The sequence below is a fragment of the Macaca fascicularis genome, chromosome 11 (genome assembly GCF_037993035.2).
Source record: "Macaca fascicularis isolate 582-1 chromosome 11, T2T-MFA8v1.1".
Taxonomy (NCBI): Eukaryota; Metazoa; Chordata; class Mammalia; order Primates; family Cercopithecidae; genus Macaca; species Macaca fascicularis.
Window position 1 is genome coordinate 113580283 of NC_088385.1, and position 17768 is coordinate 113598050.

Consider the following 17768-nt stretch of genomic DNA (forward strand, 5'->3'; position numbering starts at 1 on the left):
GATACTGGGACTCTTGGCACTCTATTGTGTTATCTTCTTTGCTTGGGTGGTTAGGAAACTCAGAACCCACTTTTAACCAATGTGAAAAATCCCCTGGCTCAATTTTTATGCTTCCCTTGTTTTCTTTCTATCTCTATTAGCATGTCTAGTCTGTTCAGTAGTGTGCCTTTGTGAACAGCTGCTTCAAATCCTGGCTCTGAAGCCATTCATATGATGAAAGTCTGAAGGGCTTGGCTACAGGTTAATACAAATCCAAGGTGATGAGGCCACTAAACCTGGATGCAGTCTTAGGCAGCACTGCTAGACAAGGTGTTTAAAGAGCACTGTTACTGACCTCATCTTGAATCACTGCCTTTTACTCAGGTCACAACAATTTGAGAGGGACATAACGTAAAAAGCTTGGATCCTCAGTTTACAAAAGTCAGAGTTAAAGAAAGGGGATTTATTGCCTACAAAGTGGTACCCTTAAAGAATTCAGAGACTTGTTGCATCATTTTGTTCGGTATTATCACCACGAGATGGTATTTTAAAAGCCTTTTTTACTTCCAAAAGTGGTTTCATGATGCTACCACATTAGATTCTCTAAACATTCTTGTGAGGTGCATCTTTTTGTCAACCATTTTCAGATACTGAAATGCTGCCCCACCCATTCTCCACACTGGACGTGGTCAGCTCCCCAGTGTAGAGAAATGGTCAGTCTTCCTGCTACCTGTTCAAGGTTCTCAATTTCTCACTAATTTGTGCACTTCTATCGATCCCACTGATGCCATTTCAGTTGAGATCACCAACACCTAGCCCTCCAATTAGGGGAAGACTACACAACCCCTTAGTCCTTAAATGTCACAGGAGGAAATTCAGGCACAGAGAGGTTAAATAGTATGTCCAAATTCAAACAGCTAACAGGGTCATAGTCTGTATTTGTTGAGTGAGTGAGTAAATCAATCAATGAGAGTATTGATGTGGATAAAAGAGGGGTGAATAGATGAATAGAGATTCACCCCCATCCCTAGAGAAAGCACTCAAGGCTCATACCCTACCAATAAGAAATCAGCAACAGCATCTCTTCTCATGAAGGCTCACTCTCTCTGGCCATGCATGCCTGCTCAATGCTGTGCCAGGAGGGAAGGCAGTCTTCGTGACATTCGAAAAATCCCTGGAAGTAAAAGGGTCATCAGGACAATCAGTGGTAATAATGGGTAACATTTATTAAGCACCTAACTAACTGCCAGGCACTACTGCCAGCCATTTACGTACATTCACTTTTTAAAATTTCACAATAACTCTAGAGGTTATTATCATTCCTATTTTACAAATGGGGAAACTGAGTCATGTGGATGCTAAATAACTTGCCCAAGGGCACCCAGCCTAACCAATGCCTGAACTTGCATTCAATTCAGGTAGTTGAGTTCCAGAGTTCTTGCACGTAACCCCTGCCCAGTCATGCCTCTCCACAAACATCATCTTAAACCCCAAGGAAAGGCGCCCCATGGTTGTGTTTTCACCTTGAGAGATGCTCTCTCTTCACAGATTTCTTGTGAATTGATGTGGCTGTCCTGGGCAACAGCAATTATCATCCTCTGCTCTGCAGACAGAAAAAAGATACCCCTAGGCTTTCATTCCTTCATTCAACAAATGTGGATTGAGGTCTTTGCATGTGTCAAACCCTGCATGAGGTCCTTGCTCTCATGGAGCATGTGTTCAAGTAGGAGGAGACATAAACTAAGCACCCAGAGAGTAAGGGAACAAGATAACTTCAGACAGTGCTAAGTGATAAGAAGACAAAGCAGGGCCATGTGACCCTTGTGCTACTCCACACTGGCTGGTCGAGAAGGCCTCTGGGCAGAAGGACATTGTCCAGACACCTGAATGGTTTAAGAGGAGGCAGTCTTGTGAAGAGCTGAGTGAAATTCCACTCCTGGCTGCAGTACAAAACCCCCCTCCCCGCCACCCCACCATGTGGAGCAATGCCCATGTGTTTCAGTAATAGAGAAAACAATAAAAAGCCAGTGTGGCTGGGATCTGGTGAGTAAAGGTGAGAATTGTAAGAGAAGAAGCCCAGGTAAGCAGGATGAGTTACAGAGGCTAAGTTTGGGTTTTAGTTCCAGGTGCCATGGAAACCACTGGAGGGTTTTAAACAGGGGAGTGGCATGTTCTAGACCAACCAGAATTCTCCTTCCATTGTGAGTAGGAGGGGCTGAAGCACAGAGTGGCCAAGTGAGACCCCTTTAGTATCCAGAGCCCCACAACCATCCAAGCACTCCCCACTCTGACACCAGTAGTCTTCTCCAGGGTCCTCACAGACTCCTATTAAGTCATTGCAACCAAGGACCTATGTTTTCCTCCCTTCTGTAGATGGCTGTTTATAAAACTCAGTCACTGTGCTCCCAACTCTTCCCAATGGGTAACTGATTCTTGTGTTGACTTACAGATCATAAGGCAGCAGTTTCCTCAGTTAACCACCAGAAGACTCGGGACCCGAGGACAGTCAAAGTAAGCACCGGACGGCCATTCCACCTGCAGAGCACACATCTATGGGCCTTGAGACAGGGCAGACCTTTGGTTCTTTATCCTGAGCTCTGTCTGCAGGCCTGGCAGAAGTCTGTGCCTAGAGGGAATATGGAGGAGCTTTATGATGGCCAGGGCCCCTCTCTCAGGACTCCTGAAAGAGAGGTTGTCCAAAAGCCCAAGACGAGTTGGCTCTGCTGTTTAAGGAATCTGATTTTATACCACCCTGTTTTTAGGCATATTTTGTAAAATAGTCTTGGGCATCTTTGAAAGGATTGCCTTGTGGCTTCTTGGATGATCACCAGGTTATCTGGACTGTTTTGCTGAGTAAACTCTGCTCTGATAGTATCCAGTAGACCAGAGAAGCAAAACTGTGCTATTCCCGGCATGGGAGATGGGGCAGAAAGGTGCAGGTGCACCATGGTCCATGAGGGCTCATGGCTTCCCACTCATCAGTTTCATCAAGCAACCAACCAACTCATGCTTTATACTTTCTGTATGTCACATATGTGGTGCTAGGTACTGGGAACACAGGAGCAAATCAGTTGCTGCCCTCATGGAGCCTACATTCAGGTGGGAAACACAGACAAAACCGAGAATCAGATTGTGACAAAGAAAGTTGTAGCAGAGAGCAACAAAAGAGGAATGACCAGGGAAGGTCTTTCGAAGGAGGTTACATTGAAGAAAAGAGCAGGGGAGCGCAGAAGGCTGTGCAGACACTTGTCTGCTAGGTGTGAGTCCGTGGGAAGGGAATCTCTTCCTGTACTGCTCGGCCTTCATGAAAATCTGGATTTACAGGACTTGCCTCTAAGGATGTTTCAAAAATTGTTGGATGATAATAGGTGTTCCATGAAGAAGAGCAGCAGGCCCTTTAAGTTTGGTAAACACTACGTTTAACAGTTTCCTTTACTGCAAGACTTCTCAGAACCCTTATTATGCTAATGTACAAGGTGACTCCACTAGAGGGTGCCTTATTATGCAGCATGTCTAAGCATTTTGACCATGTTGAGCAGGTCAGCACATAGTGACCTATAAAACACTGTAAGTTTTTAGAAAGGCAACCATATAGGACTTAAAAGACTTGTCTTGAAGGATGTGTCAGAAGCATGTCCAGTGCTCTCACCCTGGGCCAAACCCCTGTCTGTCAACAGCTCCTCTCATCCCTGGGCAGCACATTCCCATCCTCCAAGGGTGGGCTTCACTTTGGAGCCAAGGTGGGGAAAGAAAATGGCTGATCAAACTGGGAAGAACCCTTTTTTGGTAAAGTTCTGAAAATAATGAGACTAATTTTTTTGGTGTGGCTCAGAAGCTCTAGAATCAGTCTCTAAAGGGATTTCCAGAAGACCATTGAACAAAGGACCTCTTGGAATAAATTCCTAATAATTTTCCAAGATGACTATTCTGAAAAAAAAAAAGCCTCAGTTATAATTTTAAAATTTTAGTGTTTGTTTAAAAGTGAGGTTTCAGCCTTGGTACGATTATAGATTACAAAAGCCAGATTCTTCCTTGTTTGCTGGTAAACACATAGTAGTCAATTCAAAATGTTGGTCAAACAGAAGAGTGGATGGATAGAAGGATATGGAATAAATGAAAATGAATTATTTTCCTCTAGCTCTTGGTCTTTGAGGAATCAGTGGCTCCAATACCTTTGTTGCTCATTTCTAAGAAGAGTAGCAATAGTAAAGACACATAGTAAAGAGAGAGCAGAGAAGTTTCCCATCCTGTATAAACAGAGAAAATTTCCTTCTGTCCACATGGGAGAGTCTGTTTTTGTTTTGTTTGTTTTTCTTTTTCTTTAACCTCGAGGTTGGCAAATTGGGCAATATCTTCTTTAAAAATTCTGTATAATCAATTTTATTGTATCCTCTTCCATAAGGATACTCCAAAGTTGATCACACCTTTGACCAGTTGAAAGGCAGTAAGAAGCTCTTGTCTCCAACCTGCATCATGGCCTTATAGAGAAACTCCCTTGGCAAATTGACCATGACAGAAGAAATCTGGGGGGTGGGCCAGGTGCAGTGGCTCACACCTATAATCCCAGCACTTTCGGAGGCCGAGGTGGGTGGATGACTTGAGGTCAGGAGTTCAAGATCAGCCTGGCCAACATGGTGAAACCCCATCTCTACAAAAAATACAAAAATTAGCCGGATGTGGTGGCATGCCCCTGTAGTCCCAGCTACTCAGGAGGCTGAGGCAGCAGAATCACCTGAACCTGAAAGGCAGAGGTTTCAGTGAGCTGAGATTGCACCACTGCACTCCAGCCAGAGTAACAGAGCAACACCTGTCTAAAGAAAAAAAAAAAAAGCACATTCTGCACATGTATCCCCCCTCTTTTTTTAGAAGAAATAAAGAAAAAAGAAATCTGGGGGTGGCCGGTGAGGAATGTGTTGTCGTGCCCTACAGAACTGAAATAGAAGAACTCAAGATCAGAGCAGTAGCTTAACTGTGGTTGTTGATTTTAGCTACGTGATCTCTGAATAGTCAAGAAGTGGTCTGGTCTGAACATATTAAATAATCTGGCTCTTAAGAAGTTATAAAGGTGAACTTTTTAAGGTTAGGGTGGTGTGTCATAACTGTCATCCCACCTGAAGCCACCGGAAGCCCCCTCCTCCCCCACCCACGGAGTGACTTCCAGGTGGAAAGGCAGTTATGACAGTTGGGAAGTAGTAGAAGACACAGAAGGCACAGAAGGCAGACTTTGCTCAGCACAAAGAAGAATTTTCTGATAACCATACTGGCAAAATGAACTGGGCTGCCTTCGGAGGGTCTGAATTCTTCATCCCAGAAGGCATTCACATAGATTCAAGATGCCCACTAAGCAGAAATATCACGGAATGGTATCAGGAGTAAAGGAGGGTTGGGGAGAGGGAAGGTTTTGACGTGCTCATCTCTTCCCTCCTCGCGAAAGCCCTTCCCATAATTCAAAATGCCTTCTCATCTGTATTATTTTGTGACTTTCATCGTATCTCCATGGGTAGAGAAAAGTAGTTAATATGTTGTGCAGTATTTCTGAAACCGAGGTCCATGGATGACCTAACATTTATATTGCCATGGGACTGTGAAAATCTACTCTAGACCTACTAAACAGGAATCTTTAAGGGTGGGGTAGGGCCCAGGAGTCTCTATTTTCATATATATATTTTTTATTCTTCTTTTATTCCTAGCCACTAGACTACCAGGGATATTTTAATATGTTCTGTAGGTGCTTTTTATTAGTTGTAAAGTTTGAGACTCACTGGCTTAGTGGTTCAAAGCACTTGGGAGGTTCAAATCCTGCCTCTGCTACTTACTCACTAGGTGATCTTCGGTGTGAGGCTTAAATTCTCTGGGCCTTAGTTTCTTTATCTATAAAAATGGGGATAATAATTAATTCCAGCCTTATGGGGATTTTGTGAGATTAAATAAGATAATGTGTGTCAAGCACTCAGCACCAGAGATCTCAAACTGATGTGCTTTAGAATTACCCCTGTGGTGCTGGATTCAGTGCTGACTCCTGGGCCCCATTTCCAGATGTTCTGAATCAGTAGGTCCTGAGAGAGGGCCCAGGAATCTGTATTTTGATTAAACTTTATAAATGATTCTGATAAAAATCAAAGTTTATAAGACCACCTTGCAGTGTTTTCAGTAGGATAGCACTGTGACTTCGTAGTCAAAAAGACCTGTCTGTGTTCAAGAACCTGTTCTTCCCCTAAACAGCTATATGACCTTAAACAAATTATTTGAGCTTTCTTGGCTCCAGTTTCTCATGTGTAGAAAGACTGTAATCATTTCCATTATTGGTTATTTTACAAATTGATGCATGCAAAATCCTTTGCAAAGTGCCTGGCATATAGCTAATGCTCAATAGATTATAGCTAAAATCTAAACAAAATGCAGCCTCCAATCCCTTGTTAGTCTTAATTGAAAACATTGCTAATATTAAGCCCATTTTGAGTTAATAAAAAGTTCTGGTCTCCGTTTTACATTCAGTGTCAACTGAAGCACCGAATTTACCTTTTTAAAAATACAGTTCTTTGAGACTACCACGTTTTAATTAAGAAAAACACAGGCCGGCCGGGCGCAGTGGCTCACACCTGTAATCCTAGCACTTTGGGAGGCTGAGGCGGGTGGATCACGAGGTCAGGAGATCGAGACCATCCTGGCTAACATGGTGAAACCCCGTCTCTACTAAAAATACAAAAAACTAGCTGGGCGTGGTGGCGGGCGCCTGTAGTCCCAGCTACTCGGAGGCTGAGGTGGGAGAATGGCGTGAACCCAGGAGGTGGAGCTTGCAGTGAGCCGAGATCATGCCACTGCACTCCAGCCTAGGCAACATGGCGAGACTCCATCTCAAAAAAAAAAAAAAAAGAAAAGAAAAAGTAAAACACAGGCCAAGGCCAGGCATGGTGGCTCACGCCTGTAATCCCAGCACTTTGGGAGGCCAAGGTGGGCAGATCACGAGGTCAGGAGTTCAAGACTAGCCTGACCAACATGGTGAAATGCCATCTCTACTAAAAATACAAAAATTAGCCAGGTGTGGTGGCACATGCCTGTAATCCCAGCTACTTGGGAGGCTGAGGCAGGAGAATCTCTTGAATTCAGGAGGCGTGGAGGTTCAGTGAGCTGAGATTGCACCACTGCACTCCAGCCTGGGTGACAAAGCAAGACTCTGTCTCAAAAAGAAAAGAAAAGAAAAGAAAAACAAAGGCCAAATGAATTTTTATTGGAGGTACAGTTAGTAGTCACAAATGTATCCTGCTTGGGTCCCCACAGAGAAGGGACACTCAAGTGCTGGGATCCCATTTGGCTAGACATGAGAGATCAAGTACTAATGGAAAATTTTTCATCCCCTCTCTGCTTTGCAAAGTATTTGACTTAACGTTTTCTGTAGGAGGCAGTTTTGGTTATTTTTACCTGCCTGATTGATGGCTGGCACTTTGTTTCAATTCTATATTTCAGAGATTTTAGCCTTACAGGAGAGTTAACTCTTCTATCCCCAGGTAGGATGGCCCCAGCTTTCCTTGGCCTTGGGCAACACCCCCTACTCAGGAAACCTCATTTAATAATAGTACATGTTGGTCTCTCTCTCTTTTTTTTTTTCTCTCTCTCTCTCTCCCTCCCCTTGTGGCCCAGGTACCATTACTATGGCATTGCAGTGAAAGAAAGCTCCCAATATTATGATGTGATGTATTCCAAGAAAGGAGCCGCCTGGGTGAGTGAAACAGGCAAGAAAGAAGTGAGCAAACAGACAGTGGCATATTCACCCCGGTCCAAACTCGGAACGCTGCTGCCAGAATTTCCCAATGTCAAAGATCTAAATCTGCCAGCCAGCCTGCCTGAGGAGAAGGTAACCACAACTAAAGTGATTCTTTGGGGTGGGTGGTTTCTCTCTCTCTGTCTCTCTCTCTCTCTACACACACACACACACACACACACACACACACACACGTTTATTGCAAAACAGTGAGTTTAAAAATATAAAGATAGAAATCCAGGCCGGGAGAGGTGGCTCACGTCTGTAATCTCAGCACTTAGGAGGCTGAGGCGGGTGAATCACTTGAGGTCAGGAGTTTGAGACCAGCCTGGCCAACATGGTGAACCCCTGTCTCTACTAAAAATACAAAAAATTAGCTGGGTGTGGAGGTGGGCACCTGTAATCCCAGCTGGAGGCTGAGGCAGAAGAATTGCTTGAACCTGGGAGGCGGAAGGTGCAGTAAGCCAAGATTGCACTATTGCACTCCAGCCTGGGCAACAAGAGCGAAACTCCATCTCAAAAAAAATAAAAATAATAAAAAGAAAAAGAAAAGAAAAGAAATCCAAATAAAGCATGGACTATAGTTAATAACAATTTATCACCATCAGTTTATTAGTTGTGACAAATATATCCTAGCAATGCAAGATGTTAACAACAGGGGTGAGGCATATGGGAACTCCCAGTACTATCTTTACAACTTTTCTGTAAATCCAAAACAATTCTAAAATCAAATTTGCTCTATCAATCTCTATCATGTATGCCTATCTGTCTATCTACCTATCATCTATCTTCTGTCTACCTGCATACCTGTCCTATGATCTTATGCTGTCTCATTTCATGAGGAAAGAACCGCTCCCGTCTGAATTGCTTTTCCACAGGATAAAGTTCATTTTCCCATGTGCTGCAGGGGATTTGGTGAAATCATAGTCTAACAGTCAAAGAAGATTTTATAGGTATAGTGAATCTGATAGTTTTGATCATGGAATATTTGGAGCAAGTTACTGGAAAAACAAATTTGGGGAAGTTTCCCTTGGAGTATTGCACCTTTTTTTTTTTGAGATGGAGTCTTGCTCTGTCACCCAGGCTGGAGTGCAGTGGTGCAATGTTGGCTCACTGCAACCTCTGCCTCCCGGGTTCAAGCAATTCTCCTGCCTCAGTCTCCCAAGTAGCTGTGATTACAGGTGCCCACCACCACACCCAGCTAATTTTTGTATTTTTAGTAGAGATGGGGTTTCACCATGTTGGCCAGGCTGGTCTCAAACTTCTGACCTCCTGATCTGCCCGCCTCGGCCTCCCAAAGTGCTGGGATTACAGATATGAGTCACCGCCCCCAGCCGAGTATCATATCTTTAATGCACCTATTGATGCAACCCAGTGCTGCTCTAACACATTGAGCTTCTACTAAGTCTCCATGTCACACTAGGATCTGGGATGCAGTGAAGAATGAGATGAGTCCTGCTTTCAGAAAGTTTAGAGTCAATCAGGGAGACAGATGCTTCTATAAGTCAACTTAAGTTTACGTAAAATGCATGTCTATGTTCTGAAATGAAGAAAATGAACTTATATCTGTAAAGGATACATTAAATCTAAGAAATAGATAAATATTTTTTCTTAATTTGCTTTTTTGGTCAATAAACACACAAATGAACTTCCTGTACCATGGATTTAAAATTCTCAGATAATTAAAAAAACATAAAAATTAAAAAATTATTGAATAAATGAAGGGGGAGATTTTTTCTTTTACTTTTTTTTATTCTTTTTTTTTTTTTTTTGCTAAGCACATTGCAGAGAATTTCCAAATGTCTTATGGTGACTTAGGCAGAATCACCTTCATATAACTATGCACTGATTTCAACTTTGTAGTGGTCTCAGCCAATGAAGAGAATTTAGTTCCATAAGCCCTGCTTAGCTCTGTGTGCCCGGCACTGTGCTAGGTGCTGGATACATGAGCATGAATAAGATAGCATTTTTGTTTTCCTAGAGCTCACAGTCTCAGGGGGTGGAAAATGGGGGCAGAAGGAGAAACCAGCACATTCCGTATCTCAGGGAGAAACCCACTCATGCTGTGTGAGCACAGAGGAGGGAGCTGAGGGTAAGAGAATACCACCCAATGAAAATCAGTCTCACCTGGGTCTAGTAGGCTGAGCAGGTGTTAAGTGAATTCCATCCCCCACCAAAGGGAAGAAATGACTTAAAAACTGAAAGTCCAAAGGCAGCAGCAATGGATATTAATGTATGTCTTTGTTGTTGATCCTCTACCCACCCCCACAGGTTTCTACCTTTATCATGATGTACAGAACACACTGTCAGAGAATACTGGACACTGTAATAAGAGCCAACTTTGATGAGGTAGGTCAAGAAGGGTTGAGCTGTGAATACTCGGTATTAAAAATCTTATAGCACTAGCTCCTATTTCATGAGCTCCTGCTAGGTGCCAGGCCTGGCATCTGGAAGCCCTTCCTGGATACCCATTAGCTCACTTCATCCTCATGGGAGCCCATGAAGCAGGTATGACTATTATCCCCACTTTACAGACCTGACGTGTGTATAGCAGTGGACTTGGCCTCCTCGTCTGACTGAAATGGTGAACTGCCTCCAGGCCTATCAGTCCGTTAGGAAGATCATTTTGCCAGTGTATCATTACACCCAGGATTATAGGTTCACAGAAGCTAAAGAAAAGCTTCCTTACATTTTGGAAAAAATATATAAAGAACTTTATTCTATTTTGTATATTTAGGCTTTTACTGAGGCTTGTCCACTTTGGTACCTCTGGAGCCAGTTACCCTCCATTCCCAAGATCTGATCCATAGATTTCCATCAAATCCCATCAGTAGGGCCATCATTAAATACAAACAATGTAAGAAGTCCATTTTATTTTAAAATATTGTAGTTAAAGAATGGAGAGGAGGAAATGAGAAAGGATGGAAGAACAATAACCAATAATAAAGTTATATAACTTTATTATTTTTTGAGAGAATATGGTCTCTAAAAGGACTATAAAAAACCCAGTAGCTATTGGTGGAAGAGATCCCAGAGACTCCTTTGGTGTGTGTGTTGTGGGGAGAGGGTGCTGTTGTAGGTGGAGGGGTATAAAACGATGTCAGGTACAAAATGCTCTTCTCCCGTACTTTTCTGCCTTCCCACGGCTGTGTGCAAATGTTTGTTGAGCACTTCCACTATCACTTTGCTCATAGACACAGCTGCAGATGAGATGGGAGAGCGTGTTGGTAAAGAAGTACTGTTCTTCCTTCTCTTGACTTTTATCCACTAGACTTCTAAAACGTACTTTAAAATCTCCCAAATTACTTGAGCAACCGTTTCAGTGGATTTTTTCTTTTAAGAAAGAAAACTCCCTGCTTTCTTTTGAACTGTGGTTTGGCTCTGTCTTACATTCCAAAGATCACTGAGATCAGGACAAATAATGATTCGTGACTGGCTAAGACAACACTAGCTGCTATAACAAATAACTCTCCAAATCTTAGCACACTGGAGGTTTATTTCCACTCATGTCACAATCCAGTGCAGTTGTTCTTGGTTGGAAGGCTGGTTGCTGGGGGTGATTCAGGGACTCAGGCTCCTTCCACCCTGCCCTAAAGCCTTGGAGTCCTCTTTGTTCAGCTGATGGGTGGGGAAAAGAACTACTAGGAAGGCATACCCCCTACTTATCCTTGTCAGCCCAGAAATACAATAGCACTTCTGCCCATATTCCATTGACAGGAGCTGGTCCCATGGCCCCACCTTAATGCAGTGGGGGCTGGGGAATGTGGTCCCTTACACTACTTATAGCAGCTTCCACTACTCACATCTCTAATGGACAGCTCTTCCTCTCTGCCACAGTTACCAACAACAAAACTAGTGGCAGTTCTCCCTTATGTTCATATGTAGCGTATTCATCTCAAAACTTGGGTCCCATACATTATCCTCTCTGCCACAGTTACCAACAACACAACTAGTGGCAGTCATCTCTTATGTTCGTATGTAGCTTATTCATCTCAAAACTCACTCCCATTTCATTTCATTAGCTTAATTCCAACACCTATTGGGTCCCATACATTATTGGAGAGATAAGTAAGACACAGCTGATGGGATAGGGGGAAGGCATGTAACTAGCAACTAGGATGCAGAATCGTTGAGGGGCAGATGCTGCTATGGGAAGAGTGCCAGGCTTTGAGTCCCAAGCTTGGATTCAAGAGCTGGCTCTGCCTTTCAAGCCTCAATTCCTCATCCTAGAAATGAAGATTTAAAAATTCATCCCCATCTATTGAATTCACAGTGTTACAAGAAGGAGGAGATAAGACTATGCCTGGTAAAAGCTCTTTGTAAACTGCAAAAGGTCATACAAATGCTTGTTCTTTTCAGATGGATCAACCAGGGTGTTGAGAGACTTGGCCAAGAGCACACAGTTGGTTAGGGCCAAAGGTGTGTCAAGGTCCTTTGTCACCTGACACTCTTAGGCCAATTCCATGCCACTGGCAGGAATATTTGGTGGCTGCTTTTAAGATGGCTAATCAAGATGTGACTCACTCTTCTCAGCCACAGAATAATGAAGGGAGACATTTTACCTCTGATGAGGATGGCTTTCTCCTATAGCTGAGAAAAGTCATTGGTAAATGGACGGTGGATGTATCTGGCACACCTTGACTTTACAGTTGGTTTCAAGTCTTCCAGGTCTTTAATATTGGTTGAGGTTACAACTTATGCTAGTATCACAGTCCTAAATTATCTTGTTTGTTCACTTGTTCATTGTTTGTCTCTACCACTATAATGTAAGCCTTTGAGGGCAGGAACCTCATCTGTCTTGATCACTACTGTATCCTATCCAGCCATACTTTTAGGTTCTCAGTAAATGTTTGTTGGGTGAATGAGTAGATGAATGGACGAACAGGTGTAGAAATGCCATTGACGTATAACATTGTCAAGCAACTAAAGAATGCAAATCTGAGGCTGGGCACAGTGGCTCATGCCTGTGATCCCAGCACTTTGGGAGGCCGAGGTGGGTGGATCATGAGGTCAAGAAATCAAGATCATCCTGGTCAACATGGTGAAACCCTGTCTCTACTAAAAATACAAAAATTATCTGGGTACTCAGGAGGCCGAGGCAGGAGAATCGCTTGAACCTGGGAGGTGGAGGTTGCAGTGAGCCAAGATTGTGTCACTGCACTCTAGCCTGGTGACAGAGTGAGACTCTCTCTCAAAAAAAAAAAAAAAAACGCAAATCTGCATGTAAGGGACTCGGGAATGTCTTCTCCAGACTACATTGCCCAATAAGCTGTAAAGTTCAGTAGTCTTGTGGTTGAGTCCCAGATCCCCCACTGACTAGCCTAAGACCTTGGGCAAGGCGCTTAACCTCTCTGAGCCTGGATTTCTTTTGCTACAAGATGAAAATAATAATTATACCTACCTCATAGTGAACATGAAATTGTGTATGTAAAGTGTCTGATTTTGTTCTAGAACATGATAAATGTTAGGCATTTTTGTAATTATTTTGTTGAGATCCTTCCAATCCTGTAACACGTAGGGACTCCAATTGCAAGTCAGCACAGGTGTTTCCACAAGGTACCAATGTTCAGAATGAACTAAATATGAACATGGAAAAAGAAATAGAAAATTTGCTTAGTATTCCTAAGGAAATCATCTCCTCATACTTCACTGAGCTGAGAGACAAAGGGCAGAGAGTTTAGAAGACTGAAACAGATACCTCAGGAAACTGAATTTTATTAATAATTTGGAATCATTTGCCTCTGATTATTTCACTGTTTATGCTTGCAAGGTGTTAAGAACTTATCAGAACTCTCCCTTCTGCCTAATACTGTTTCAATTTGTTAAATGCCTGCACAATGCCAAGCATTTTACATAAGCTATCTTATTTCACCCCAATAGTAGGAAGACATGATTATCTTCATTTTACAAATGCTGGTAACTCTCAAAGTTATATGTTTAGTCCTGAGCTCCAGATTCAATTGACTTGAAATCTAACTTAACACGGCCAAACCAGAGCTCTTAATTTTCTGCCCTAAATCTGTTTTTCCCAGGTCTTAGATTGCCACTCCCCTCCACCCAGTTGCTTAAGTCACAAACTTTGATTCTTCCCTTTCCCTCACCCTTCAGATTCAGTCCATTGGGAGATCCTGTCAGTTCCACCTTCTACAGGGAAACATCGCATCTGTCCATTTCATGCCTAACTTCCAAGCCTTAGCGCTTGAGCTATAGCCATTCTCCCTCCTTCCTTTTCCTTCTCACCCGGAGGAAGAAGTATCATTGAACAATAAATGGCCTAAAATGCAGAGAGTAGGAAGGAAGAATACATATTCTACAAAAGCCACTCAGGAAACTGAGGACTGATCAGCCTTCCCTGTGCAGCTTGAACAGGCTTCAAACAGACAGATGCCTGCTAAGGACACTGATTTTGCACAGATTTGTTTGAATCCACACAACAGCTGATCTTTTCTAGATGTTCTGCTAGAAATTGACTGCTCATATAAAAAAAAGGGGTACGGCTGCCTGCAAGAAGAGCTAAGTAAGGCAAATGAATTCAAAATCTATCAACTCAAGAATCAGCTGGGCAGAGCTTCTTACTCAGAGTTGGAGGAGCAGACAAGAAGGCCCAGGACCTGACCTGAGCCTGATGCCCAGGGAGTGAGCTGGAATCAGGGACAGTGGAGGGTCCTCTGGAGGGCAAGTACCTTGTCCAAAAGCCGTGGACATCTCCAGACTCAGGCCACGCTAGTGGTCAGCCACCGGGTTCCTCAATGACAGAACAAAAGTCTTGATAAGTGAGCGGAGCCACAGTAGGGATCCTGGCTGGGTGACACTCAGAAACGTAGGCAAGAAAATCTCAAACACCTAGAGCAGGACACTGATCTCTTGAGCTCAGCAGTGGTAGTGCCTCCATGATATCATAGTAGTAATAACAGCTACCCTGTTTTTTTTTTGTTTTGTTTTGTTTTGTTTTTTTGAGATGAAGTCTTGCTCTGTCACCCAGGCTGGAGTGCAGTGGCGCTATCTCGGCTCACTGCAAGCTCTGCCTCCCGGGTTCACACCATTCTCCTGCCTCACCCTCTGGAGTAGCTGGGACTACAGGCGCCCTCCACCACGCCTGGCTAATTTTTTTTTTGGTATTTTTAGTAGAGACAGGGTTTCACCGTGTTAGCCAGGACGGTCTCAATCTCCTGACCTCGTGATCCACCTGCCTCAGCCTCCCAAAGTGCTGGGATTACAGGCATGAGCCACCACGCCCAGCCCACAGCTAGCCTTTATTAAGCATCTACTATGTGCCAAGCACTAGAAGCACTTTTTAGAAATCTTTACCAAAACCTATACAGAGAATACTGCTTTTATCCCCATTTCACAGAAAGGGAATGGAGGCTTAGAGATGTGATACTCCTCAGTAGTGGAGCCAGGATTAGAACCCTGCAAGTCAGTCTTCGCTCCTCCAGATTTTGTTTTAATTTTCAATCTGGACGAAAACTTTGCAGTATTTCCACTGTCATGGAATAAACAAGACTCTCACTGAAGTCTTTTCGATTTACAGACCTGACTTCATTAACCACTATGACCATGTTTTTGGTAATCACCACTTCCCTCCTAAGAAGTCAGAGGGGCATGCCTTTCTCCCTGTTCCTTATCCTCCAAGCCTTCCATCCAGTGAAGTCCAGGCTGCAGGCACGGAAGCCTATTCACACGAGGCTGAGATGGAGTCACCAGGCTAGAGTCGGGGCATGGCTCCACTAGCCAGAGGCAGCCTGGTCAGAGGAAAATTAGGCCCTACTCCTTGGAGGGGCCTGAAGGATGCTGCAGGTTACCAGCGCAGGGGCAGAAAGCTGGGAAGTAGACAGCAGCCTAGGGAGAGACATGAGCCTCAGGAATGGGGTAGAAACCCAGTTACCATGTGAAGAACAAACTAGCCATAAGAGAGATTGTGGAAGGACTGAGGCAGACATGGGCTGTATCTCATCCATTCCCTGACTGGTTGTCTGGCTTTGGACAACTAATATCTCTGCAAATAAGAGTAATGATTCTCAGCTATAGTATTATGAGTATTACATGAAACCTAAGCAAAGTACCTGGCATATAGTAGGTACTCAATAAAGAAAGTTAATGGTGGCCAGGTGTGGTGGCTCACTGTAATCCCAGCACTTTGGAAGGCCAAGGCGTGCAGATCACCTGAGGTCAGGTGTTCGAGACCAGCCTGGTCAACATGGCGAAACCCCGTCTCTACTTTAAAAATACAAATATTAGCCAGGTGTGGTGGCACACACCTAGAATCCCAGCTACTTAGGAAGCTGAGATAGGAGAATTGCTTGAACCCAGGAGGCGGAGGTTGCAGTGAGCCGAGACCACACCACTGCACTCCAGCCTGGGCGACAGAGCAAGACTCTGTCCCCACCAAAAAGAAAGCTAAAATGGCAATAATACTTGCTCCAAAGTTTTAGACTAGAGGGACTCAATTATCTCCCACACCAAATCAGGATTGATTTGGAGAACCAGGGATGTGGATAATGCTACATGTGGAACTCAAGAGTGCCCATCTGTTGAGGGGAGAAGGAAACATGATACAGAAACCCATTGGAATGTATAAAAATTCAGAGTTATGTGTTCCCCAGCTTCGAGATGGGCTGCTCCCCAACTGGAGATTGGCTGCTCCCCAACTGAAGAAGTGCTGCAGATGTTAGTTGATAACTGAAGTCTAGATATTCTCGAATGTTATTATATACATCAGTTAATATCTTCTACTATTTCTCTTTACTTCCCTTAACTTTCCCACCCCTCCACCTCCTATTCTACCCACAGCTAAAAGACAGAGGTGTAGGGGAGGCAGCAAGGGGTTCTCTGCTTTGGACATTCACTCTGCCCTTCATTCAGTAACAACGCGGCTCAAGTTCCTGCTGTCGTCATATTAATAATAAGAATTGCCTTTCTGGGTGCCTGCTATAATCTGGTTCTTTCTAGTGGTTTGGGGAGTTTTAAAAAGTCAATCACACACACTTCACGTGTCCACATAGCTTACCACTCAGGTAGCACCATCTAGCATCCCATATAGCACCCACAGGCAGGGAGATTTGGGAAATGGAAGAATTCCGACATGAAAAGCCTCTTGCACTTGACCCAATCTTTGATGCACAAATTTGAATCAGGAGAATTTTGTGTGTGTGGCACCTACCCTCCTCCCTTCAGCCACACTCCTTTTACGCGCAACTCCCATACCTTTCCCTTCCTTCCCAGAAAACCCAGGGGCCCCTGAGGTTCAGTGGGCTCAAAGAATAGTGAGTACTAGTGCTCCGACCTTTTTAAAAACAATGCCCCACCTTTCTTTCCTTAAACTCTTCCCAGACCCTAGTAAGCATTGAAGGGGCTGATGGGTGAAAGTGCTTCATCTTTTGGGGCAGAGGAGACCCCAGCCTGCTAGGCTAGGCAGTTCTCCAGCAGTGAGCATGTTGCATGCCTAGGCAGAGGGAAGACTTGAAGTGGGAGAAACTCCCAGGGCCTCCTACAACATGGCAGGCTGGGGTGGCTTCTGCTGCCGCAGGGGGAGTAAATGACAGCGTTGTAGACTGGGTTGGCCTTGGTGGAGTCCCAAGTTTCTGTTGGGAGGGCCCTGGGTAACCTCATGGTTCTTCTCTCTGTGGGTCAATACAGGTTCAAAGTTTCCTTCTGCACTTTTGGCAAGGAATGCCGCCCCACATGCTGCCTGTGCTGGGCTCCTCCACAGTGGTGAACATTGTCGGCGTGTGTGACTCCATCCTCTACAAAGCTATCTCCGGGGTGCTGATGCCCACCGTGCTGCAGGCATTACCTGACAGGTGGGCATGCTTATTCTTGTCTTCCTTCATGGCTGGTCCACAGAAGGGACTGTTCTGCTTCTCTTGTACTGAAAACCATGCACTGTCCAGAGGCCTCCCTTGTAAAGACCATTAATATTGAACTCTTAAATATTAACGTTTATTTATATTTTGGAATATAAATAAACCGTTAATATTTTGAACCATTTGTGTGGCTTAAAATTCAAAGGTATAAGATGGTGTACAGTAAG

The 17768-nt window shown here is 44.0% G+C and overlaps 1 protein-coding gene and 2 long non-coding RNA genes across 11 annotated transcripts in view; 1 reads left to right on the forward strand and 2 right to left on the reverse strand.

Annotated features, from left to right (window-relative positions):
• The window catches only part of RFX4 (regulatory factor X4), a 179263-nt gene that overhangs the window by 96760 nt on the left and 64735 nt on the right, over nt 1-17768 (forward strand). For 8 of the 9 annotated variants that reach the window (XM_005572116.5, XM_065524745.2, XM_065524747.2 and 5 more), the window contains 4 exons: nt 2429-2490; nt 7618-7831; nt 10010-10087; nt 17375-17538. In XM_005572116.5, coding sequence (XP_005572173.1) covers nt 2429-2490; nt 7618-7831; nt 10010-10087; nt 17375-17538 — 518 coding nt within the window. Of the gene's footprint in view, nt 1-2428; nt 2491-5194; nt 5343-7617; nt 7832-10009; nt 10088-17374; nt 17539-17768 lie in introns of those variants that run through there. The other variant, XM_005572118.5, reaches the window with a different exon arrangement.
• The window catches only part of LOC141408093 (uncharacterized), a 34671-nt gene that overhangs the window by 1171 nt on the left and 15732 nt on the right, over nt 1-17768 (reverse strand). Inside the window, exon 2 of the long non-coding RNA XR_012420576.1 lies at nt 1038-1153. This is a non-coding gene — a long non-coding RNA (uncharacterized lncRNA). The remainder of the gene's footprint in view (nt 1-1037; nt 1154-17768) is intronic.
• Nucleotides 1185-2605, reverse strand: LOC141408094 (uncharacterized). Its single transcript, XR_012420577.1, has 2 exons — nt 2427-2605; nt 1185-1582 (listed from the first exon to the last, which is right to left on the reverse strand). It is a non-coding gene; the product is annotated as an uncharacterized lncRNA (long non-coding RNA).